General features: G+C 35.7%; 1 protein-coding gene across 1 annotated transcript in view; it reads right to left on the bottom strand.

Annotated features, from left to right (window-relative positions):
* Abca12 (ATP binding cassette subfamily A member 12) overlaps nucleotides 1-27,119 on the bottom strand; it is a 168,087-nt gene that overhangs the window by 39,704 nt on the left and 101,264 nt on the right. Inside the window, exons 16-28 of the mRNA XM_048344174.1 lie at nucleotides 25,742-25,906; nucleotides 25,215-25,425; nucleotides 23,770-23,909; nucleotides 22,600-22,719; nucleotides 18,763-18,853; nucleotides 15,664-15,843; nucleotides 14,817-15,132; nucleotides 12,232-12,346; nucleotides 4,856-5,185; nucleotides 3,705-3,774; nucleotides 3,450-3,584; nucleotides 2,893-3,039; nucleotides 1,830-2,016 (exon numbers count right to left, since the gene is read on the bottom strand). Of these exons, the coding sequence (XP_048200131.1) occupies nucleotides 1,830-2,016; nucleotides 2,893-3,039; nucleotides 3,450-3,584; nucleotides 3,705-3,774; nucleotides 4,856-5,185; nucleotides 12,232-12,346; nucleotides 14,817-15,132; nucleotides 15,664-15,843; nucleotides 18,763-18,853; nucleotides 22,600-22,719; nucleotides 23,770-23,909; nucleotides 25,215-25,425; nucleotides 25,742-25,906 (2,207 nt within the window). The remainder of the gene's footprint in view (nucleotides 1-1,829; nucleotides 2,017-2,892; nucleotides 3,040-3,449; nucleotides 3,585-3,704; nucleotides 3,775-4,855; nucleotides 5,186-12,231; nucleotides 12,347-14,816; nucleotides 15,133-15,663; nucleotides 15,844-18,762; nucleotides 18,854-22,599; nucleotides 22,720-23,769; nucleotides 23,910-25,214; nucleotides 25,426-25,741; nucleotides 25,907-27,119) is intronic.

The following is a 27,119-nucleotide window of genomic DNA, read 5'->3' as shown; positions in this document are numbered from 1 at the left end:
ATCCCCTTGCATAATTAATTAATACTAACAAAATGTAAGAGATAAAACAAATTTTAAAAAACCTCCAGTTGTGCTTTTTTTAATTGCAACTATACTCTCTCCTTAAACAATTCATGCACTTCCCTGACATTCTGTAGAACAAATTGACAATTTCAAATTTATATCTCTAGTCTAGACACTATCTCTCAGTTTTGGGAGTGTTTTATCCATCCAACAGACAATGCCACTTCTCTGTAATGTCAACTCTCATCCAATACGATGTTTGCTTTCAAACCCCTACCTTGGTTGATTTACCTTTCTTTGTATGACAGATTCATAAATCAGTTACATAATCTGAGCATCTCAAGGTCATTTTTGTGCCTTCTTCCTCTCGGCCTCTTTACTTAATGTTTCCATTTTTCACAGCTTCTACAATGGGGGCTGTCCCATATATACCCCCATCCCATTGTCTACATTTGACTAGAGTATTTCTACCCAGATAATTCCCTATCCTCTTTCAAATAGCCAGCAAATGGAGTGATTACTCAAAACTCATCTACTCCCTCCATTATGATACAAGCACCTGGAGTTGTAGGGAAAGGACTTGTTTTCTCATTTCTCTCTCTTAGTACTTTACCTGTGCCTCCCAATGAATCCCTGGGGACCAAATAGGAAACAGTATCATATATAATTTTTTTCATAAAATGCTTTGACTTACAAATAACATACTATATTCTTTATATTTAAATGTTTATATTCAGCAGAATAAAATAGTAATCCTAGCTAAAGTTATAGCCTCTTTAAATGTCTTCTCTGTTCTTTTTCTTCCCATATCTCTTAGTTCCTTTTAGGAGCCTTGATTTTTAAGCAGTGTAGTCTCACTAGAAAAGCAATTCTGGCTTAATACAGGTTGTAGATATGAGAGAATCTGATATTCACTTTTATCATAACCTCTTTGTCCTTTTTTATTTACAAAAAGTATTCATTTTAATGTTTTGGCAGTCACAGCACTTACTCACAATGATTCAAAATTGGATATGTAGCCAGTGACTTAAAGACTACAGTGCAGACAGCAGTTTAGCACTGACTCAGCAACTAAGCACTGGAGGTAAATCACAGACAAACGTTTAAAAAAAAAAGTGTTGCTTTAATATCATTGGAATGTCTTCTCCTTTCTGACTCAGGAAAGTGCTACATAAATGGAGGGAGCTTCTATACTGCTCTTGGCCCTTTTGATCCATACCTGCCAGTTGGTGAATCTTTCATTTCCTACTGATTCAAGGCAAGGGTTTCCTGTAGTGAGCAGATGAAGTTGTGTACATCATACCCGCCAAGATGTGTAAACTCAAAGTTACACTGGCCTGGATATGTATGTAAAATAAATAAAACAGTGTGGATGGATGTAGTAATAGAGATTGCTGGAGACCTGGGATAAACCCGAAAGCAAATGTTCTCATGAAGACAACAGCCACTAATGAGCCTCAATCAGCAGCCACTGCCTAAAAATGTGGCCTTGGTGTTGTAGAATTTCCTGCTTTCTAGGACACACCTCAGAAAACATTTATTTTCCCCAAGAAATGCCTCATGTTTATATATTGGCACTGAATTAATATGTTTAAGATGTCTCGGATAGGCCATCACTAGATGAACCAAGCCATATATTTCACCTGGTAGACGATCGGTTTGGGGGGGATTCATTAAAATCCCTTGTACAGTGTAAAAATTGAACTAGCTAATATCGTCTAAGAATATAATCCTTCATTTTTGTATAGAAAAGGTTAGTTTATAAAATGAGCCATATTTAAAAGAAATACATTTCTGTGATATTAAGCATTGAAAGGAAACATTACATGGTAGTGGTTTTCCCTGCTCCATTGGGCCCCAGCAATGAGGTAATATGCCCTTCATAAAAGTTTAGATTGAGATTATCAACAGCAATTTTTGAGCCGTAGATCTTTGTGACCCCATGCAGGGCAACTCCGACTGGGAGATCCTTAGGTTCAGGTTCAATGTTGGAGGGAAACACAGAATCAGGACCTGGAGAAAAATCAAGGAAAGATGATAAGCTCACAAGTAAGGGAAAGAAACAAGAGTTTGGTTTTAATTAAAAATCGAGGTTTATACGAATACAATCCTTGAAGTAATTTTTTTAAATCTAGAAAATATGGTTACAGTCTGTAACCTCTCTCTTAATTGGGTACAGAATGAATGGACACGAAAAGCCACATTCTTTACCAATCCTCTCTGTTAGAGAAAGCAGCTCCAGAATATAGTTTCAGAATCAGAAGTTCTTTCCTGTGAAAAATTCTTAAATATTCAAAAGATAAACCTAAAAAGCTTTGTCCTCTGATTAGGCTGGATGCTACTACATTATAGATTTTATAGTGGCAGGTCTAGTTCTGATCTGTGGTTTATAGAATCTAATCACTATCTATACTTCTACCCAGGGACCACTTATTTGGGTCATAGTTACTTGAGAAAGATGACACTGCTCACCTAATGTCAGTGTTACATGAGCTTTGAATGGTTTTTATAGCATTAGTGGTGGGTTATGCTAAATTACCCATATCTGTTACTTGGTTACCCCTTATGACTGATAGCAGATGTTTGGAATTAGAGGTGCAGATTGTGGCCAAGGAGCAAAATTTTTCTCTCTGTGAGGCTAACTGGACCACAAAAGGATCTACGATCTTGGCCTAATTAACACCATATGTTAACCTACTGAGCTAATGAGCCCAGAAAAAGCCACAATTCAATACCCATAAGGCCTAAATACATATGTGTAGACATACTCATCCATGACTAAGAGGATGATAATTTTGCCATTTAGCAAAGCATAATTAAAACTACAAGTCGTGCAGTTTTACATCATTTCTCTTACAGTCATGCATGTAGTTGACCTACTTGTCTTACTGGAAGATGGGTTGGTGTTCTGCATCATGATGTTAGTAAACATGAGGCCGTTGCTTTTCTCATGCTTCACCTCTGCGCACCCAAATCTCTCTTTCCAATAGGAAGGAAGGACTGGAAAATACCACGGAGCTGCCATACCATACGTCCCTGTAGAAAGAATGTATTAAGAAGAATGATGATTGACTTTTAATTTTAAGTACTAGAAACTAAGCAGTAGAATACTATGTATAGATATGTAAACACTGTCCTGAGAATTGGGAGACCTGGGTTTTGTTTTATAACATCTCACTCCCTAGTTAAAAAGATGGATTGACCTGACACTATTAAATGCTCCTTCATGTACTCCATCTTTTAAAGGATTGTCGGAGCAACAAATTTGGCAGTTTATTAGTCTGAAATTTTTGTTTCATTTTAGAATTTTAATACTATTTTAGATTATAGATGGCATATCAACTATTATTAGCACACATGTGTTCAGATACTCAAACCAGTATGGTTAACAGAGATGACAATCATAAAACAAAAATAATGTCTACCTGTAAAAAACATGTTCATACCTGGGAAAACGTTCCTGACATACCAAGCGATAAGGAAATAAATGAAAGAATCAGCTAGGATTAGACAGCACAGCCAACCAAATGAGGTGGTATCATCCCGGACTGGAGAACTATACATGTTTTCCCACTGAAGACCTAAAAATTAGACACAGATATTCTTTTTTCCCCTCACATATCAATAAAAGATGATACTCAGCTATAAATAAAATGAAAGTTATAAAAGATGAAACTCAGTTTTAAAGAAAGTGAACCTACCAACGCCTTGTTCTTCATACCGTGCAATGTATTGGCTTGCATAGCTGAATGCTGTTGGGGACAGCAGGCTCTAGGGAAAAAAATGAACAGCAGTGATAGTTCTAGCAGATTTCACACATTTCACCCAGAGGGATCTTAAAATACTTTAAATTCTGGACATACACATTAAATTGAGGCTCACTCCTAAGTGTATTAAAAATATATATACTGAGCTCACTTTCTAAGCATGATACAATTTAAAGAAAAGATAGAAGTCAGTAAAGAAAGACTAAAATGAAATAGGATGCCTAAAAACAAAGCTGGAAATTATTTTTGGAAGATCCAAAACATACTGGGCTAGAGGCATGGCTCAGTAGTAGAGTGCTTGCCTAGAAAGACTGGTTCCTAAATTCAAACTCCAGTACCATCCAAAAAAGGGCAATGGGGTCTAAAACATATATTTAAACTTACTACATATTGTCTGGCAATTTATAAAGTAATAAATTACAGAATAGCAGTATGAAGTCTAAGTTTAAATGAAAACATCAAGAACAGAGGACGATTTCACTTCATAAACTTATTTTGGTTAACAGACGTTTATGAGTATTAATGCACTAGAATCGATAATTGCCACAAATTCCAAATTTTATTTCTGTTTAATGCTAAGCAAGTCATTGCTAGATAAAAGTTATTTATCACCATTTATATCCATAAACAATGTCTTATTATGATGGTTTGCTTGTGTTCCTTAAATTTTAGAGGTGATAATCCTTAATTTAATTCTTCTGAATGAAAAAGGCAAAAAAAGAACTCAAAGTTTCATGTATGCTGTTCATGTATTTGTATTTATTCCTATAAATTATTTTATTTCATAAATGCTATGAGCATCCTTTATATATTAGAACAGTTCTCATACATGAAATTCTAGGATGTCATAGTAAATCGGACCAGAAAAAAGTCAGAATTTGCAATGATCTCTGAAACAGTATGCTATATTTTAAGGGCTCCTTCTTCAAAAATTGCTTGTTAGCAGCCCCACTTCTAGTGAATATTTTGCTACCACAAAGCTTTTAGTTTAAATAATTGAACATTCAGTTTGAAATGTTCAGAACAAAAAGTGGAAGGGAGAGTCTATTCATTACACACGTTGGCCATCTCAACAAATGACTTACCATGAACACCTTTATCACATAGCTTAATTCATCCTCAATTGTTACCATTACAATAAATGGAAAAAAGGCAATGACGTAGATGAGGCTTCCAATTAGAGCTGCGATGTTTGTGTTGTTGAAGAAAACACTGATAAGATAACTCATGGCAATAACTGAAAAGCTATAGTCCGAAAAATACAGGAATAAAATGAACCCATTTGTTTTAGGAAGAATATTGCCAAACTTGAGTATAACAATGAGGATCGCGATGGTAACCAGTAAAAATCCAACACTCTCTATAAGCCAGGCAAAGAAATGGCTGCCGGAGTTCACGCCCATCATCTTCATGTACTGCAAGAGGAAGAGAATGTTAGATGCTTCTTAAGCTGGTAGAATCTTAAGTAATAACCATTTTGTATCACGGCAAAGTTTCCAAGAATTGTCATGTACATAGAACTAGGTATTCTAATGTTTTATGTATGTGTATATGTATGTATGTATGTGTTATGCATGTGTGTATGCATGTATGTATCTGTATATCTATCTATCCATCCATCCATCTATCCATCTTAATCATTATCATATATATACACTATATAAATAGTATAATATAATACAAATATAAATATATATCGCGTATTTGTCCATGTGTGCTATGTGAAAAAAATTGATAGTGGGCCAGTTTAGTTTACATGCTCTCAGAGTGGTGCTTCAAACTAATGAATGATTTAGTGAAGTGCCTTTGTAAAGAACAGATTACAGTTCTAGTGGTAGAGCCCTTGTCTAGTTATATATAATGAAATCCCTAGCATCATGTGCATGCACAAGCACAGGAACACATACACAAATTATGATTCTATTTTTAACTCATATCTAACTGATGTAACCAGATTAATTTAAAATATATCATCAAATTTATGGTGTCTCCTGCAGAACTTTACAACATGCACTTGACCTCTATGTAAGCGTGGGTATTTCAAGCTGGAGAAAAATGGTGTATAGCTTATCTTCAAAAGTTCAATGTAGAGATGAAGATGATAAAAAATCTGCATTAATACCTTTTTAAATAAACATTAATGAACAACTCAATGTTATTTATGAGTTGTTCAGGGAAATAGATTGGGTCCCTCAAAACTTAAAACATGTGAACATTGACATTTTTCAATGGAAATCTTTTGCCTTTAGCTCTGATTTTTTTTATTATGTAGTTGCCATATGTATGTGTGCATGTGTGCTTTCAGTTACCAGAATAGAGCCTAAAGTTTAAAGATGTTAAATGATTCAGTCAAGTCACAAAAGTAGCAATGAGGGTGTTTCAGAAATTCTTGACATCTGAAACAATTTGTATCTAAGTCTGTGTAAATGAAACATGTGGTCCTGGCCCCACAGTTGTGCAGATATTTGTCCCAGGAGGCTACTTTTTTTTTTTTTTTTACTGAAGACACTATTTATTGTTACTAATGTTAGTAGTACATTCGTTGTGACATTTACACACATGCAAACAATGTATCCTGATTTTTATATCCTTAACATTCACAGGCACTCTACTTCAGTTTTGCCAGCCCTGTTTTACAAAAAGACACTCAGACACTGGTAAGGAACTCAGGTGTCTCTTTCAGGGGTAATAAGTAGTTCAGTGATATCCCCAGGATCAATGTATCTTACCATCAAAATAGCAAGATCTGCTTGTGTCTAACTCAAAATATTCTGAATGACCCTAGAGTACTCTGCATCTTAATGACTAGAAACTTGTTAATATGGTACTTTGAAGGAATCTGAATGTCCTAGTTTCTAATTTCATGTAATGTAATTAATATTAAAATTTATGAATCTTGTATTATACTTTTGTTTTTTAAGTACAAAACAGGGCTGGGATGTAGCTCAGTGGCAAAGCGCTTGCCTAGCAAGTGCAATGCCCTGGGTTCGATCCCTAGTACCAAAAAAAAAAAAAAAAGACAAAACAATACAGTTAAAAAGAAAAGTACAAAACAAATGCTTCACCAACAACTTTATAAGCAGATATATAAAACTATATATACTAGCATACACACACACACACACACACACACACACACACATACACACATTTGTTTTCAAAACTTAAATTTCCTAGGAAAACAGTAGAGTATTCCCTGGATCTTTTGTTCTATAAATCAAAGTAGCACATTTTACTTGCCAGCTTTTTTTCTTTTCTTTATTATTATTATTTTTGCAACTTATCACATTTTGATAACTCTGTTGCTCTGTGGTAACCATGGAAACATATACTTGACTGCCAACAGTCTAAGATGGAAACTTTAAGCTAATCACCACTGAGAAAAGCCCATGACTTTTCCTCTCAACTTTGTCCTCTCTTTCACCTTCTTTTCTGGCTCCCATGTTCTACTGCCGGGTCCTGTCACATTGGCAGTTAATGTTTCAACCATTGTGACCATAGGAATAAGAGTATGGGTCAGAGCAAATACCCTACACAAGGGGAATGTTTGCCCTTAGTGGAGGTTTGATATTTTCGAAAACCAAGTTATATTTTTAGAATTGAAAAATAGAAACCTAACATATCTTAGTTCAGCAAATTTTGCCCTGTCCCTCACCCAGTTTAAGGAATTACTGTATCATATTTGATATTTATACTTCAAAGATGCTTATTAATTCCAATATGATTATGATGTGTTGGCTCTTTTTGTTTGCTTTTTATGCTATTTATATTTTGAGCTTTTCAGACATCTTACAGCTATTTGAATATACTTAAATGGAGGAGATAAGGAACCCATGTAACTTAAGTTTATGTGGCCTATACAAAGACTATCACCCTTAACTGCACCCTTAACTGCATAGAAGTTGGTCTCACTACATTTCATAAGGCAAAAATAAAATATCTAGGAAATACCAAGGCCATGAATTAAAGCTGATATCATATGTGTCAATATATTCCTTCCCAATGATAGATGTACTATAAAACATTTATACATCTAGAATATTCTCCACTTACAGATTTGCAGCAAGATAATTTGCAAGCTTGGAGGTTAAGGATAAAGGTACTTATAGCTGTGATTTTGAACTTTTTGAGACTCAAAATGGGATTCCTATTTCTAAAAGATGATAAGAGTTGGAGACTGGGGCTGGGAATATGGCCTAGTGGCAAGAGTGCTTGCCTCGTATACATGAAGCTCTCAGTTCGTTTCCCAGCACCACATAGACAGAAAACGGCCAGAAGTGGCGCTGTAGCTCAAGTGGCAGAGTGCTAACCTCGAGCAAAAAAAGAAGCCAGGGATGGTGCTCAGGCCCTGAGTTCACGGCCTAGGTCTGGCCAAAAAAAAAAAAAAAAAAAAAAAAAGAGTTGGAGACTGATCATTTTGAGGGGTTTTGTTGCTGTTGCTTTTTTACTGAGATAGGCTGAGTCCTCGGTGCTTACAAAAGTATTCATCATTGAACATGCTAGCATGAAAATACAGTGTTGAATTTTAGGATTTTATGCCATTCAAACAGCTGATATTTATGAAGAGAAAGAGCAATCAGAGCATATAAGTCATCCAAAAATTATCCAGATTTGCTGCCAACTTTGTGGTAACACACAAGAGCAAACTTGTTCATAGAAGATCGCCCATAGAGAATGGCTGGCTGTGCTTTCTCAGAAACCATTAGTTCCTCCTCAAAGTGATAGATGTCAGGTGCCAGCTTTGCAATCAAAGAGTGAATTTGCCCTCAACCTCCAAAACCTTCCAGAGAAATTCATCAATATCTGGTAACTGTTTTCTCTAGGAAAGCCTCTCTAGACAGTGGCCAAATTGGGCTCAAGTTTCTATCAGAAAGTAATAAAGTTTCTATGAGATTTGGTTGAATGCATGTGTATCCACTTTTGTGAGAGCCTTATGTACAGAGGTGGACATTAACATGGGAATGGAACTCATAAATATTAATTTATGAATTATGAATAGTCATAATTATACATCGATGGCTCTATATATTCATAAATTGGGTTGACAGCAATGTCATTCAGTTCAACAAGTATGTTAAGGATAAAATCACTGGGAATTGTGAGATACCATATTCCCCTTCAATTTTATTTTTTATTAATTTTTTTTGTGGTCACTACTGGGAACTTTCCAAATCCCTACTAGTGGCATGAATAACATATGTCAAAAAAGCATTACAAATTTTCATGTAAAGCCCTAGAGGACTGGAAGTCCTTGTATAATTCTTGATAATAACCCACAGCTTATCGGACCTGAGAGAAATTAAGAATTCTGTCTCTGACTGAATAGAACCACTGAAGGCTCCAATAATGGGACACTAGAAGAAGCTAACCTATAAAACATGAAAATGGTAAGAAAAAGAAATGCTCTTCTATGTGCAGTATTAAATCAGCATTTTATAGCTTTAACATTTTAATTACTAAAACCAAGGAATATAAAATAAAACTCAAGGGAAGGTCATTTTTTTACAACAGTGTTTTTAACTACAGGCTTAATTTCAAAAATAAACTAGTTCGTCATTAGTATATGTGTCAATTTAAAAGGTAAAGGGATTCACTGGAGACATATCATAACAAAGCCAAAGATTCGTAGCTTCATTGAAATAGCAACTAACATGGGTTCTTTGCCCAGATCTTAGACAAATTACAGAAAGAAACAGCATATTAATTTTCTTTCTTTATCTTTTTGGTTTAATTTGCACATGAACAAACTAAGAAATAGGAAGTTTTATATCTGAATTGAACATAAAATGGTAGCATTAAAAAGTGATGTGATGGGGCTGGGGATATGGCCTAGTGGCAAGAGTGCTTGCCTCGTATACTTGAGGCCCTGGGTTCAATTCCCCAGCACCACATATACAGAAAACGGCCAGAAGTGGCGCTGTGGCTCAAGTGGCAGAGTGCTAGCCTTGAGCACAAAGAAGCCAGGGACAGTGCTCAGGCCCTGTCCAAGCCCCAGGACTGCCCCCCCCCCAAAAAAAAAAGTGATGTGATGGCACTGGAATTTAAGAGGTTGCCTATTCTCAACCTCAGAATTCTTAAAAGTCTATCTACTGAGCATATCTATCTATGATAAGAAAAAGAACTAATTACAAGTCAAGATAATTAAGCTCAAGTCCTAGATCTAATGTTAACTAGGTCCATAGTCATCATCAGGTTCCACCTATTCACTCCATGGCTCAGCTTTTTTAGCACCGAAGAGAAGGGGTTAAATGTGATCTAAAAGCAGTGGAGAGATGCTAAGCAGAAACACTGGAGTCATTCCACTCATGCTGTGTCTACCACTTTTCCCAACTCACTTCACAAATATACCACATGTCTTTGGGTTAGGGACACACAGATTTTAAGATGCATCATTATTTTATACGCTACCAAGAAAGAAAAAAAAATCTCTATTAAATAAGACACCCCATCAAATGCATCCTAATTTGGAGGACTTATAAAAAAAATAAAATATAACTGGTAAAAATGAAAAATAAGTATTTCCTTTATTTTGAGGTAACTGGTTTCTGAAAATGTCATCTGGGTGAAATCTAGATAAAATGATTCAAAGAGCTTAAGAGATTGGGCTTCAGTGTATTGAGCTACAGAAACGGAAGCCTCAAAGTCTGATGCCTTGATTCCAAGCTCAGTGATTTTTCTACCAGGTGACTTTGACCTGGGTTAAATTTAAAAGTAGATGATATCCCAAAGAAGGCATAAAGCTACCAAATTAAAACTAGCTACCTGTCTAGCAAGTATGAGGACCTGCGTTTAGTCCCTACCACTACAGTGCTTTTCATACAGAAAGGAGTATAATGTCCTTTCAATGGGAAGAACTTAATTCTGGTTTTGATATCTTTTGGTGGCATACATACCTTCACACAAATATAATTATTTCTAACACAAAATATGCATGTGAATAGCACACACATATGTGTAAAGACATACAGTCCTATACCATGTCTAGGGTTTCTGTCACAATTAATACTCTTTACCTTAAAATATTTATTTTAGATATTTATTTTGAAATAGAAAACACAAATCAGTTTCTATGAGAGTTATGAGGTAGGGGTTGCAACTAGTAAACTATTGCTTAGTATACTGAACACAGCAGGTTTAAACTATTTGATATGGTATTTACCAAATTTTAAATGAAATTTTAAAATGCACTATGAAGACAGAAACAAGTTTCAAATAGAAATTCAAGAATTGTAGTTTTGCCAGTGTTCACGCCTGCAATTCTAGCTGTTCAGAAGGCTGAGATCTGAGAATCTTGGTTTGAAGTCAGGAAAAGGAGACCAATCGAAGAGGTGCTCATCTCCAGTTAATCAGAAATACACAAAAAGTAGAGGTGTGTCCCAAGTTGGAAAGCTCAAGCATTGAGCACAAAAGCTAGATGAGAGCATGAATTCAAGCCCTAGTACCAACAGAGAGAGAGAGAGAGAGAGAGAGAGAGAGAGAGAGAGAGAGAGAGAGAGAGAAGGAAAATGAGCACAATTCTGCAAACCTGAAACTGAAGCAACAAAAATAGGAAGCTGTGATGTATGTCTTGTAAAGAGAAATAATTAATTGCCTAGAAGCACTGGCAACATATGCCTGAAATGTGCACAGTGACTAAAATTACTCTAACCTCATTATTTCAGATTTCCAGGTCTGTCTTAGAATAATTATTGTGTCTTAGTGTTGAAATGTTTCAACTTCCTTCCTACTCCACAAATGAGCATAGAACGGACTCATTACATGATCATCAGATAAATTAATTTCCATTCAGATACAGCCTAACAACTACACAATGCTTTATCATAAATTCTTAAAAGAGGTAACATATTTTGGGTTGGGGGTTAATGATAAAGTATATGCCCAAGAAAATATAATATTCCATACTCTAGATCCTGCTTTCAGTAGATACTGTATTATTAACCTCATCACTAGCATAACATGAAATTCTTCGATTCCATAACTTAGGAGTCACTGGGGAAGAAAGGAGAGGGTAATTGAAGAGGACAAAGTATACTAGAAAGAATGTTTTTCTCGAAAGCTCAAATCAGTCACAGGCCTATATCTTTGGTTATATCTATATCTACATTTGAGCTTGCTCAGTTACCATGCCAACAATTTCTGACTTAATAGTTATTATTTCTATCACTTAAACTTTCTTTGTTAGATCCTATAGGTATTTTTCTTAGGTAAAAATTACCCATGATTAAATTTGTACTCACATTTTATTCAAAGTTATTCAGATTTTCTTTTTCAGAAGTGCTGGTTAAATGGCTTTTGTGTCACTTTTGAGCAAACAAAATAAAGCTACCTTTGTGGTTTATAAAATGTTTATCTATCTAATCCACAAGGTATGGGCTAGGCTTTCTGAGGTTGGTGAAACTCATAGTAATTAACTGTTCTCTGAATAAGACCTATTCATAACAGGGAAAGATTCCCAACATACCTCATGAAGCCGAAGGTCTTTCTCATAAACAAGCTTTTTTACAAAGGCAGCTATAAATACCACCCAGGCAACCATGAGCACAATTGGAAGAGAATACGAGACACTGGTTAGGAAGCTGCAAGACAAAAACAGAAACAAAAGAATCCAGTGACTAACATGAATGTCACTCTGGCAGACTGTAATATATAATGAACTCACTCCCACTTTTACTGAAATTATACTCCCAGCTGGAAATCAAGAATGATCATTAATATTACCTCATTACCTATGAAGTGGGAAGTGGACTTAACAATGGGTCCATCGTTTTCTTACTGTCATGTAACAAAAGTGAAAACTGTTCTCAACTATTGGATAAAATTACCATATTGAGTCAGGCACCAATGGCTCAAGGCTGTAATCCTAGCTACTCAGGGGGATGAGATCTGAGGATCACAGTTCAAAGCAAGCCTGGTAGGAAAGAACATGAGACACTTATTTCTAATTAACCACCAAAAAGCCAGAAGTGGAGCTTTGGCTCAAGTAGTAAAGTGTTAGCCTTGAGCAAAAGAGATAAGGAACCATGCCCAGACCCTGAATTTCAGCCCCTGTACTGGCACGCGTGCGTGCACGCACACACACACACACAAACACACACACACCCATATTGTTTAGGTTATGTTTGAGTACATTCTGTGTGGGGAAATATTTATTATTTAGCAAAAATTGCAGCATTCAAAACTCTTCCATCTAAACTAAATCCTTTCCTAAAAGGCAAATTTAAAATGAAATGATGATTGGTTTCTCTAACTAAAAGCTTTATTTCAAAATTACAGTATCTGATCCTAGGAAACTAACAGTTATTATTAAAATAAATTTCCCAGAAAGAAATACAAGGAAGTCTAAAACATTTGATCTAAAATGCAGGCAAGAATTAGTTTTTTTCTCAAAAGGAAATGTTTCATAAATGGTAAAGAAATGTCTTTTCTTCGGTAATGAACGAAAACCAAGAGGACAATCTCCTCAGGCCCCAAGGTCTTCTTGTGTCTCTAGCTCAGGATGCCTGAAAGTTCAAGTATAGTAGTTCTCTGGGTTGACTGAACATCAGAAGCACTTAAAAAGCTTATTAAAAGCCAGATTTCTGGACCCCATTCATCAATGTCTGATTTTTCTTTGGATAGGGCTGGAAATTTACTTTGCAAACAACTTCCCTACGGGATGCTCTGCTAGTGATCCAGGGAGTCATATTTTTGACAACAGCATCCCTGGTATGGGCTAAGATAAAGCAGGCATTGCCAATGAACCTCAACATTCATCTATTTTGCATGTTGGGCTCCACAAAAGCAAAGTCCCAAAGCCATTGCTGTTGAATCCACCAGGCTAAAGAATTTCCTCCAAGGTACCCAAGAAAAATGTAAATATTAATAGAACATGATGTCACTACCATCCATTATCACTTTAGCATGCAGAAATGCATCACTACAATAAAGCTGAGATGTTCAATGGAGAACACTGGTACTTAGGTACAGGCTTAGGTACATATTCTTTGGAAATTGGCATGGACTAGGCATTTATAGAACATATGTTGAATGAATTTTGTCTTGGACTAGGTCCATCCTTGATGCTGTTTCTGGCCTTAGAATTAGGCAAAGGCCCTCATTCATTACTAATACTGAGTCTTCAGTAATGTTTCTTCCAAGAGATTGTATATTTTAGGGTGTACTATTAATCAGAGCATGCTGGACTTATAATCAAAAGAAGCAATGTAGTATCTGCTATATATGGCAGATACTTACGGATTTCAGCTTTGTTTGGAGAGTATGGACAATTCCTGATCCCATTTAACTTGTGAGAACAATACTATATTTGGAAGAATTTTGGACATAACAGTTTATGTGTACATGTCAGCCTTGTAATCATGTTCCCATGCAGAAGCAGAGCACTGTACTTAATCTTTAAAGAAACACTCAGACATATACTATTTTAGCTTCTATGTGTATGGAATAAGCTTGGTGAATATTTTCCCTTTCATGCATAGGTCTGAAGAAATGAACAGAAGTGCATTCTCAGAAGAGTTGACTGTAATCAAGGGGCTGTCTTGAGGGATGACGAGAAGGAAGAGCCAGAGAGAGACTGAGGAGAGTGAATGAATCACATTGTGTTTCAGCCCAAGGCAACACAGAAAGCTATTAAAAAGTAGTAAAGGCAAAGTAATAGAAGGGGTCTATAGCAATACAGGGTAATACAGGCATGTGTGAATAAGCACCGTGAAACCATTTGTACAATTAATATACACTCACAAAATAGTTGATCATTTGGGCTACAAGAGTCAGACACCAGTGACTCATGCCAGTAATCTCAACTGCTCCAAGGCAGACATCTGAGGATCATAGTGAAAAGGCAGACCATACAGGAGACTCTGTGAGACTCTTTTCTCAAATTAATCACACAAAAAAACCCCAGAAGTGGAGCTATGGCTCAAGTTGTAGAGCTTGAGCCTAGAGCAAAAATACCCAGGGAAAGCTCTCAGGCCCTGAGAAAGCCCCAAGGCCCCAGTACCCATACAAACAAAAAAGGAGGGGAAGTGGATTATGAGAGGTCTGACTTACTTGTCTTTCATAAAGCAAGGATAAGGAATTGCTTGAACCTGGACAGCTACTTCCTGTGAGTTCCTTCCTGTTTGCAGCTCAATGATGGCTCGTTCAATACTGTCTTGTAAATAAACGAAGGCCCTGCTATAGATCTGGTTGTTTGATGGAGAATTGTGTGGCCCCGGAGCCCAGAGCTTGTTTCTTATGCTTCGTGTAGTCTGGGCAGTCTTCAGACTCATGCGGATGGTGTATTTTACGACAGGAGGAAGAAAGACATTTTCAGAGTCATAGCCTCTGTGCCAACTTCTGTTAGAAGGAAGCTTAAAAATAACACCTGAAAATAAAACATCAACAACAGCAGAAAGCTTATTTTATGGGTGACATTATTCATTGTGCAGAGGGCACACATAAAGGCAGCCAAATTGTCATTTGAGTTAGAAACCCAATAGCAGGTTCTGATTTCTGATTTATAGAAACGATGGTTAATAGGAGGTATCAGCCTCACAGTTTCCATTTTGGAATTTAAAAATAGAATCTCAAGATAAGTGGCTAGATGAAATATGTCACTCTAATCCACTTGTTAAGATTACAAGAAAACCTAGTTTTAAATGAATATTCTTGACTGATCATGAGGATGGACTCAGCTTCACCCTTTAACCATGTAATCCTTTTCATTCTTAATTTTAACTGCATCAGTGAAATTAGACTCATGTTGAGGGTTCTAGATAGGTAGACAATATGACTACATGAAAGTTTCTCATCTATAAGAACATCAGAAAGGGGAACGACATCTGGATTAGTAAGAAAAACATTTGGTCCAATTTAGTGCAAAGAAAAGCTCAAACCCGAAGAGAATAGCACTCACTTCCAAAGAGTTCATTGCTTTTGTAGAGACTTGCTGCTTCTGTCTCCATTTCCTCTACTGTGTTGGCTCCCTGAATCCGGTCATACAGTATACAAGAAGAAATATTTACTGTCAGGGCAGATAATGTATTAAGCTGATCGATGATGTCAATGTTGTTCTCTAATGTCAGCCTGAGAATGTCTAAGAAAGAAGGGCAAAAGAGGACATATTATAATCTTTATTCTAGCAATACTCAGGCAAAAAGTGATATATTTTGGAAGCTGTTAAACATTCATTTAGATTTTAAACGAGATGCTATGGAATTTACTTTAAAAATACCCAATATTCTATATGTAGGGAAAATTTGCAAATATTTATGGAGAAGAATCCTAAGTTAGTTACAAATACAGTAAAACCCAAGTTTGAAGAAAGAAGTAGGGCAACTTAAAAGTCCATCACTAGACACCAGTGTCTGATGCTCGCAATCCTACTTAAGAGCCTGAGACCTGAGAATTGCTATTTGAAGCAAGCCTTGGCAGGAAAATCTGTGTGACTCTTAATCTCTAATTAACCACCAAAAATCTGGAAGTACAGCTAGGGCTCAAGTAGTAGAGTGCCAGCCTTAAGTAAAATAGCTTAGGGATAGCACCCAGGTCCTGAGTTCAAGCCCTAGTACTGGCAGCACACACAAAAAGAGTATGTTGTGCTATAATCTAAGTAGCAAAGGACTAAACACACTAAAAAAAATCTTCACATTTAGTTAGGAAGAAGACTATGAGCTAGGGATGATAGCTTCATTTGCTTAAGTAAAATCCAAGCATGATGTCACATGCCTATTGCAATCTCAGGGTTCAGAAATCTATTGCAAGAAAGTCATAGAGAGATCTGATCTCCAAAATAAATAAACAAATAGCTAAACAAAAAAACCAAATAAGTAAATGTGGGGGCTCATATGTGTCTCCATCTTTAATTAACCAGTGAAATCCTACACTGGAAGTGTGACTCACATGGTAGACAATGAGTTACGTACAAGAAAGTCAAGCAAGAGTTTGAGGCCTTCAGTTCAAGTCCTAGGACTGGTACACAAAATAGGAGCTAAACTAAAATGAAACAAAAATGCCTGATTTATACAAAGAGTATGCAAGTACAAAGTGATACAAACAGAAAAAAACCTATGTCGAGTCAAATGTATTAAAGAAATGAATTATGTCATCTCCTCTACTCATTAAGGTAGTTCCAGGAAACATTTCACATACATGATAATACTTGCAACTTTCTAATTCTCTTGATTAAAAAACTACATGGGCTGAGGAGCTAGCTCAGTGGTAGACTGTTTGCCTAGCATGCACAAGACTGAATCTCATGGGATGTGTTCTAAATAAATACATACAAAAATAAGAAAATGAATAAAATAGAATATAAATAAATATAATTATGTCTTGGCATCTAATATTCATCTAGATAAAAATGATCAAAATTTAACTTTAGGTAGTTACTTTGGAAGAAAAAAGATTTGATTGTTTTTCAATTTCATGTTTCCATGTGGTGAAGAATCAAACCAGACAGAGTAAATACAAATTGCACATTACCAAATCATTTGGCTAATTAAACATTTACTAACTTGATCATCCTGAATACTGAGCAAGCTGTAAATATCACAAATTTACCTCCCAAATCCAAACATGTCTCTTACATTATTCAGAATGAGACTGAATTTTCTCATGAGGGAAACTTTTTAAATGCATTTCTCACTTGAAATAAAAGTGAAAAGTTTTCCTTGATGTAAACATTGGGGTGGGAGGGGAAAATTTGGCAGAATAGTAGCCGCCAGAGGCCAATGGAAATCAACATAATATGAAGTTTTCCTTAGAAAGCCCGATAGGAAGAATCAAAATGTCTGGGCAGCCAATAGTCCAAAAATTGATGCTAGTTATATATGTAATTATACAGAGCAAGTTTATCAATATATTTCAATCATGAACAGTTTCATATATACATGTTATATATATATGAATGTATACATACATATGTATACATATGTAAATGTATGTATATATATAATTTATTTATCCCATTTTTGAGACCAAACCTAGGGCTTCAAACATGCTAGGCTCATTGCTATGTTTATTTTACCTTTATATTACATTTAAACTTTATCTCCTATTTCGAAAGTAAAGAATGATAAAATTTATATAAGAACTTGGTAGTTTATTCTTGATGTTGTTATCAAAATGTTTATCCAAATGATATTTTACATGAATAAATCCTCTAATATCTGTAATCAAATGGAATCGACGTTCATAAAATCCATACATTTACAGACGCTAGAAATATGTAGAAACATGAGCATAATTCCTTTCCCCTGGTATACTCCTAAGTCATTTGTGTCCCAGCAGTGCCAGGGAGAAGAGTGGGGCATTGTCTGGGCAACTGCCAGATTCTGATGCTCTTGGTCTCTTCCTCACACCCATGGTTGCATGGCAACAGTGAATCAGACACAGCCTGAATTAGATGTCTTGCATCTTCTGGGTTGAAGGTGGGGATGTGGCAGAGGGAATGCATAAGTTCACATAGTTTCCTTTGATCCTTTGCAGCCTGTTCCTTTTAAATGGCCATGAGAGGAAAACCCAACCTTGAATACTGATTTTATTTTCTTTTGAGCCCTGACATCTTTTTGCTAATTCTAAACCTCTCAACTTATACTTTGAATTAGTTACGTGATACTGAGCTAAATGGAGATAAAATGTAATCTGAAACAAATCATTCCTTCTTCCTGTATCGGTAAGGGTGTGCTTTGCATCAATTTACCAAGAAATAAAAGCCCCAAACAAGATAAAGGTGCTCATTACTTCCATACACCTACTTTTGATTGAAATAAAAGCTGAATGTACACGTAGTATACTGCAGTATTGAAACTAAAGGCAGATGAGTGTTCAAATAATCACTACTATCTGGAAGAAGTATCTGGAGAAGACAAACAATATACACAGGCCACGCATATCTTCCACTAACTAATCAAAAGCTAAATACAGAAGAAAAGGATAGTTGTCATCACATGAGACAATGTTTGTCACACTTCTGACATGACAATGAGTAAGGGGATTGTTCAGCCAAACTTACCAAGATCATCTATCTGCTTCAGTAGTTCAACAGCATCAAGTCCCACAGAGAATTTCACAAAAACTTGTACAAAAGGGTTCCTTAGAGTATTCTAAAAAATATTTAATATAAATCAGTTTCAAAAAAAGAGAAAACATGTTTAATCATTGTATTCAAAAAAACTAAACTCCAGGGGCTGGGAATGTGGCTTAGTGGTAGAGTGCTTGCCTTGCATGCATAAAGCCTAGGTTTGATTGCTCTCCACATACACAGAAAGAGCTTGAAATGGTTCCATGGCTCAAGTGGTAGAAAGAAGCCAGGAATAGTGCCCAGGCCCTGAGTTCAAGCCCCAGGACTGGCACAAAAAGACAAAAAGGAAGGAAGGAAGGGAAGGAAGGAAGGAAGAAAGGAAGGAAGGAAGAAAGGAAGGAAGGAAGGAAGGAAGGAAGGAAGGAAGGAAGGAAGGAAGGAAGGAAGGAAGGAAGGGAGGGAGGGAGAGAGGTAGGAGGGAGGGAGGGAGGGAGGGAGGGAGGGAGGGAGGGAGGGGGAAAGAAAAGAAAGAAACAAAAAGAAAAGAAAGGAGTTTAAAAAACTGCCAAAACAAAACAAAACAAAAAAAACACCTCCAAAAATCTCACAGTAAAACCAAGTAACCACCACTGGGCATTATCATCACATTACCTTGCCAGGCTCTGCAGAAAGAGAAAGAGGGAGGTGGCGGCAGATAATGCCTTGAAAGACCATGTATTTGTTTTCCCATGATTATGCATTGGTTATATCACTAAAAGTGGCCAGAGATGACCATTGTTATCAACATTAGAAAATCATATTCAATCTAACAGTCATTTTCTTCATAGGTAGTACATTTTTTAATTTCTTAACATATTTTATAACTAATGTGGTTCATGGTTGAATTTTGTATTCCTGAAGCAAATCAAAATAAGTCTGAACAATCACGATATCCACAAGGAATCTGTCATCATGATTGGTCTGTATTTCAGTTACTACTTCTCAGCTCTCAGGCTTTTAGCACACACCACCCAGCTCTCACAATTCCTTACCTTTCTGTAAGAGCAAGGTAAATAATGACTCAGCATTGAAACACTGTGCTTTATTTCAATATTTTCTGAACTCTAAAAAGTGCAACTCTACAGAGATGGAGAAATGAATTAATGATGAGACTTTAAATTGCTTCCTAAATTCATGAAAAGTTAAAAAATAATAATTGCAGCCATGCGCCAGTGGATCATGCCTGTATTCCTAGTTACTCAGAAGGCTGAAATCTGAGGATCACAGTTCAAAGACAGCCTGAGCAGGAACGTCTGTGGAACTTTTATCTCCAATTAGCCACCAGGAAACCAGAAGTAGAGCTGTGGCTCAACGTGGAAGAGCACTTGAGCAAAAGAGCTCAGGGACAGCACCCAGGTCCTAGGTTCAAGCACCATGACCAACAAAATAAATAAATGAAAGAAAGAAAGAAAGAAAGAAAGAAAGAAAGAAAGAAAGAAAGAAAGAAAGAAAGAAAGAAAGGAAGGAAGGAAGGAAGGAAGGAAGGAAGGAAGGAAGGAAGGAAGGAAGGAAGGAAGGAAGGAAGGAAGGAAGGAAGGAGAAAGAAAGAAAGAAAGGAAGGAAGAAAGAAAGAAAGAGAGAGAAAGAGAGAGAGAGAGAGAGGAAGGAAGATAGTTGATTTGAAATATAAAAGCTTTATATTGTTATTTCCAAAACTAGAGGACAGAACTTCTACTCCTGCTGGGTTTTTTTACTCTCTTCTGGCCACTATCAGGCAAGAGTTTAACTTGAGTTTCTCACATGTCTTATAATTACATCTTGAAAAAGTGTATTACTATTTGTTTGTTTGATTTGAACCTGAGGCCTAGTGTATACTAAGCATGTATTCTACTTCTGAGCCATATGTAGATATGTAGATATCTACATGTCTGAGCCAAATGCCTGAAGTTAAACCCTGTATCACTCTGTGAACATGGCCACAGAGATTCTCATTACTGAACTTTGGGATTATTATGTATGGAATAAATATTTTTGTTAATTCTCCATTTTAGCTAACAAAAATTTCCTAATAAAACACTGTGTGTATATGTTGCCTCTTCACAGAAAAAAATGACTCTAGGAGAAAATATCAATCTTCCATTTAGTGCAATTTTTATATTAATAATGTTTTATCAAGAAATCTTTGTTATCAGAGTCACTGGGAAAAGCCACTTAAAATGAGCATCTTAAACTTCAAGTCAAAAACCAAATAGCAAAGTATGGGAAAGATGTCTGATAAGATGTTTACTTTATCTTATATGTATTAAATCTATTAAGTATCTTATTTTTATATTTATCTTGTCATTTTATAAAATCCAGATTACCTTTAGAACCATGTAGTACTTGTTAACCAAAACAAAGACTGAGGAAAGCAGCTTTTGAGTATAAGTATCCTGACAAAATTATATGACACAAATCATTCATGCTATGTTTAGCTTTCTATCATAAATAAGAAAAATAGGTTTTTTTTAAATTTTTTTCTTTTGTAAAATCTATTCTATTGCTTCATCAGTTTACCAAAGTCTTCTCTTTGCCATGCAAACCACTTCTTCTTTAATCTCTTCTCCTATGGTCATTCTTACCTATTTTTTTCTCTACTTGTTGACTAGGCAAGCTCTGCCATTTGATCTTAGGTCAAAAGCTTTGTTTGTGATTGGAACTTTTCCTTACATGATTTTCAATATCTTTAGAAAAGCCTTCATCTTTTAAGAATTGCAAATTATGCTGATTTAGCAATGTCCTTTTTTCTAGAGTTGAAATATTAAAACTTTAATTTACACAAAGTGAACCTGAAGCTTCATTGAGGTTTTTTAAGTGACAGTTTATTAGGGCATTTTCTTTATTTTTTTTCATTTCTTTATTGTTAAAGTGATGTACAGAGGAGTTACTGTTTCATACATAAGACAGTGAGTACATTTTATCTGGGTATAAAAACCTTTGCTTGGGGCTGGGAATGTGGCTTGGTGCTTGTCTAGTACGCATGAAGCCCTTGGTTTGACCGCATACACACAAAAAAGCTGGAAGTGAGTATTGTGTGGCTCAAGTGGTAGAGTGCTAGCCTTGAGCAAAAAGGAAGTACTCAGGCCTGAGTTCAAGCCCTAGACCTGGCAAAAAACAAAACAAAATAACAACAACGAAAAAAAATCTTTGTTTCCCTACATGACTTTGAATTAAAGGGTCTTATGTCACTGCTTCATGAGTACAATAAATGTAATCAGTGTATGTACAATATATGGGAACAAATTTGGAATTTAGTAACATCTATGTTATGTGCACTTAATCTTTATTCCAGACTATTACCATTCTAGACATTCCAGTTAAGAGAGCAATACTGGGGCTGGAGATATAGCCTAGTGGCAAGAGTGCCTGCCTCGGATACACGAGGCCCTAGGTTCGATTCCCCAGCACCACATATACAGAAAACGGCCAGAAGCGGCGCTGTGGCTCAAGTGGCGGAGTGCTAGCCTTGAGCGGGAAGAAGCCAGGGACAGTGCTCAGGCCCTGAGTCCAAGGCCCAGGACTGGCCAAAAAAAAAAAAAAAAAAAAAGAGAGCAATACTATAAAAAGAAGAGAAATAGATAAGCTAAGCCTATCTCAGTTACAGACAAAGGAGATGATACAGAAGAGGGGAGGGCAATTTTGAATGTGAATGACAGATTTGTTATCCTGTCTTAGATGGACCTCCATTTCCAGAGAAGTAATTATAATCTATTGAATATGGATGTTAAGTTGCTACCTTCACATAATAAAGGCGATTAAAATCTCAAAGAATTATTTCCAACTAAAGCAAGTAACAGAACCATCTCATACCTGGAGCATTGGAATTGCTTGGTTTAACAGGTGGAAGGAATTAAAGAGGATTGGCGACTTATCTACCCACTCTTGAGATTTTTCTCTTAGTTCTGCCAGCTGCCTTAGAGTTGCATTAGACTTAAAAAATAAATAAAAGATAATTAACATTTTTCTATATTTCAAAATTACATGTAAAATTGTTTTGTTACATAACTTCAAAAACAAGTCTTAAAGATAGTAAATATATATGTATACATATGCATGTATATATGTGTATATATATACATATATATATATTCAGAGATTTCCTACATGGTCAAAAGTTTTACATGATAGACTTTATGAAGGTCAAATCTTACAAAACTTTGGGAAGTATTAGGCTTGTCTGATATCCAGAGTAAATTTATAGCCAAAATGAAAGTGAATCTTCTGGGTATTTCACAAAGTTTTCATTATTACCAAAGATACACTTTACCAGTAAAGAACATTCTGGTTCAAGTATATTCTGTGTGTCACTGGTGAAAACAGACATATCATGGCCTTTTCAGGAAACTATCCTGACAACAGTAGTTAAAGTGAAATACAGTATCTATCAATCCCTGAATCGTACACATTCATTTCATTGGAAAAACAAACAAGCACTATGCCACTATATGGTCTATAATACTTAGCATGGTATACAGCAGTGGTAATGTTACCATTTACATTAATAAATGTATTAAAACAAAATCAATGCCCAACAACTGAGAATTGAATGAAATACTAAGGTATACATGCAAATACAGAAATGGTAACTTATATTTTAATGATTGTTCTTATGCAAACCAGTTATGATAACTAAATACTCTTACTTGTGCAATTAGCTAGCTACCAGTTAAAAATGTTCTGCCTTTTTGTAATGAATTGAAAAGTTTTTAGGCCTTTATTCAACTAAAATTCATTCCCAGATGTCAACATGGTTCATTTATCTTCAAAGGGCAACCATTCAATCCAAACTATATTGCTTATACATATGCAAGATCAAGCTGAAAATTCGTGGTTAATAGTTTCAGAAATTCAAAGATAACAGTAAGAGTGGGTAAGATACAAAGAAATAAGAGGTAGCTAAAATAAAGTTAGATGTTATTCACTATTTTAAAAAAGCAAATTAATATTCAACATAGAAACATCAAGTTAAAATAGTCAAACCTTTTCCATTATAGCCTTTGTAGCTGGATTATATGGTGCATATAAAATCTTTCCCAGCAACATTGGTTTCAAGAAAGCCCAAATAACAGGTCCAGCAGGCATGTTGATGACGTCTTTGTAAAGGGAAAAGCAAAATGGTGCTGGAAGTAAAAATGAAAAATGAAAAAATTATTAAATAAGTCAATCAATATTCAAAATTATCACACATTACTTAAAAAGAAAGCAAAAAAAAAGCTGAGTGATGTCAGTTACTTTCTAATCTACTTTCAAATCTACAGTTGAAATACATTTGAACTCCACTCCCTTACAGTAAACTGACAGATTATTATTATTATACCTCAAAATATATGCATTAGCACTACCTATATTAACAAATGTTAGGCATCCAATATTGAGGAAAGTACAGTAGCAAAGCATAGTAGCAAATATTTTTAGGTGAGAAAGTTTAACCCAAATAAGAAATCCCAGAACAAATGGTAGCATTTTGCCATGAGGAATCATAAAGATTGAAAATTGCATTTCAGAATTGCTTCCAAAAAATCCATCTCGCCAACCTTTAATTTTGTAAAAATATACAAAAATTTACTACTGGGATACTACCAAATACATAAGAGCGATTCAATAAATGTTTGTTGAATCAATAAAAGGAAATGAATGAGTCAGTCCAATTGCTATACTAAGCATTCATATATTATTTGGAAGAGCTCCACTGATCACATTTTGCATCTCAAAGTTTATAGATCAAGTAAACATCGTGATGTGCCTCTAAATGTTTATAGCTTCATAGCATTTGGGCAGCTCTACCATATGGAATCACAATTTCTAATGCTACAAATATTGACTCAGATAAATTTAAAGCAAGGTTTTGTATTATCTACTGGTAAGGAAGGCATTGTTATGACTAACAAATGCTAGGTTCAGACAAGTGCTGTATAAAAATATTTTGTCGATGGTGGACAACCTATAGACAGTGTTCCTGTAAGATTAAATTGTCTAGAGGTATTGTGTCCACCTTAGGGTTGGTATGGTTTATCCTATGTTACTCACACAAGTAGGAAATCTTCTAACAAAGCATCTCTCAGAATATATCCCTACTATTAAGTGATTTGTGATTGTCCAGTGTTGTAACTTAAAAGATCAGCTTTGTAGAAGTCCAAACAATAATGTAATAAAGCTGAGAGATGTCAGCCAGCTACTTAGCTCTTGTGTTCCTCTTTACCCTCTACTTAAATGGACTAAGGCGGTATCTTCCAGGGCCACTGTGAGATATGCACACATTAATACACAGAACATGCTTCTCTATGCTAAGTACCATCTAAGTGTTTTCTATTTTTATTCTTGGGGGAAATTAATACATCACTTATAATGAAAGATGGAGACAGACTCAATAATGTTCTTAATTGTCATTATGAATAATTATCATGCTTATTTTGCAGTACACTTACTGGCATGTAAGGGAATTCCATACTTGGAAGCAATTTGCTCTTTAGTTAGTTTGTAAGTCAAAAAATCCTTGGTATGGTTGCCTTTTGGTTTCTGGGAAGAGGGCAACATGGAAGTTAAATAGTCAGTAGTAATCCCCTGAGAGCACAATGCTTGCGAGATGGTACTGAAGGATCCTTGGGGGTTGCTCATACGATTGCTTCTGTACATTTCCTGAGAGACAAAAATCCAAGCAATATTACTGTTCTATGACATACAGACAACAAAATAGAAAAGGTAATGCCTACAATAACATTAGTTCCCACATTCCTTTGAAATGTGCATCTCCATTGTAGATAAATGTATAACGATAAGTTTTACCAATTTAAGTGGCAAGAACCATTCTCAGACTAGGAGTGTTTTCTTCCACCGGATTTATTTTCCCCAGTGTGCTAGATTGGTAGCTGAATTTGTCATACATGATCTTAAATCAAAGTTAGTATGAAAGAAGGAATTTTTCAGTGGAAATATTATGGGATGACTTTTCTACCTGGGTTAATGGAACACTTCTGGGCAGGTGTATTTGTTTCAGAGATTTCATTTTGTCCAACAGAGGATGTGTGCCAGAAGCCACCCGACTGAGGATTTCTTTCAGCCTCATGAAGAGTTCTATCATCTTTTCTACTGGCTTTTGATCTTTCCTAGGGAAGAACACCTAATGGAAACAGAAGAAAAAGAAATGATTTGTGTGGAAAAACTGGAACCCTCATGCATTGCAGAGAAGAATGTAAAAAGGCACAGCCTTTGAATATTAAATGACATAATTAGGCATAAATTTACCAGACAACTTGGCAATTCCATTTCCAGGTATTTATCCAAGAGTAGTGAAATCATAGGCTCACACAAAAATGTGTATGTAAACATTTATAACAAAAGCCAAAAAATAGACAACCTAGGTGAATGGATAAACAACATGTATTTCCGTTAAATCAACATGATTTGCAATAAAAAATGTGATGCTGACATACATTACAACATGTAGAAATTTCACCAACATTATGCTAAGTGCAATAAGCCAAACACAAGGACCACATATTATGTACTCAATCAAATTTATATCAAATATCTGAAAATGTTAAATATATAGAGATAAAAGGAGAGGTAACCTGGGTTAGAAGTTAGAGATAACTTCTAATAATAAGAGAGATCCTTTTTGGAGTGAGAAATGTTCCACAATTATATTGTGGTAATAGTTGCACAAATGTATGTATTTATTTTAAAAATCATTGAATTGGAGGATGAAAAATTCCTAATAAATGGGCAAAGACCTGAATGGGTATTTCTCAAAAGAAAATGTGCAAATGACCAAGCATGAAAAATGTTTACCATCACTTATCATCAGTTATAATGTTCTCATTAAAAAACATAAACGTCGGCAAAAACAGAAAGAAGAAGTCTTATAAATTGCTAGTAGAAATGTTAACTAGTAGACCCATTAGAGAAAACAGTATGGAGTTTTCTGAATTGGCCTATGATCCAGAAATCCCATTAATGATTATAAATACAAAGAAAATGAAATCAACATCAAAGAGCCACGTACACATGCATGTATTGCAGCAATGATCATAAGATCCAAGGCACACAGGCAACCTAAGTGCCTGAAGAATAGAGAAAGAAGATGTGGCACAGACATACAATGGAATACTATTCACTCATAAAAAGAATTAAATTCTGGGGCTGGGGATATGGCCTAGTGGCAAGAGTGCTTGCCTTGTATACATGAGGCCCTGGGTTCAATTCCCCAGCACCACATATACAGAAAACGGCCAGAAGCAGCGCTGTGGCTCAAGTGGCAGAGTGCTAGCCTTGAACAAAAAGAAGCCAGGGACAGTGCTCAGGCCCTGAGTCCAAGCCCCAGGACTGGCCAA

Source organism: Perognathus longimembris, chromosome 4 (genome assembly GCF_023159225.1).
Source record: "Perognathus longimembris pacificus isolate PPM17 chromosome 4, ASM2315922v1, whole genome shotgun sequence".
NCBI classification, from domain to species: Eukaryota; Metazoa; Chordata; class Mammalia; order Rodentia; family Heteromyidae; genus Perognathus; species Perognathus longimembris.
The sequence above is the reverse complement of the archived record's forward strand: the minus strand, read 5'-3'. Positions and strand labels throughout refer to the sequence as shown.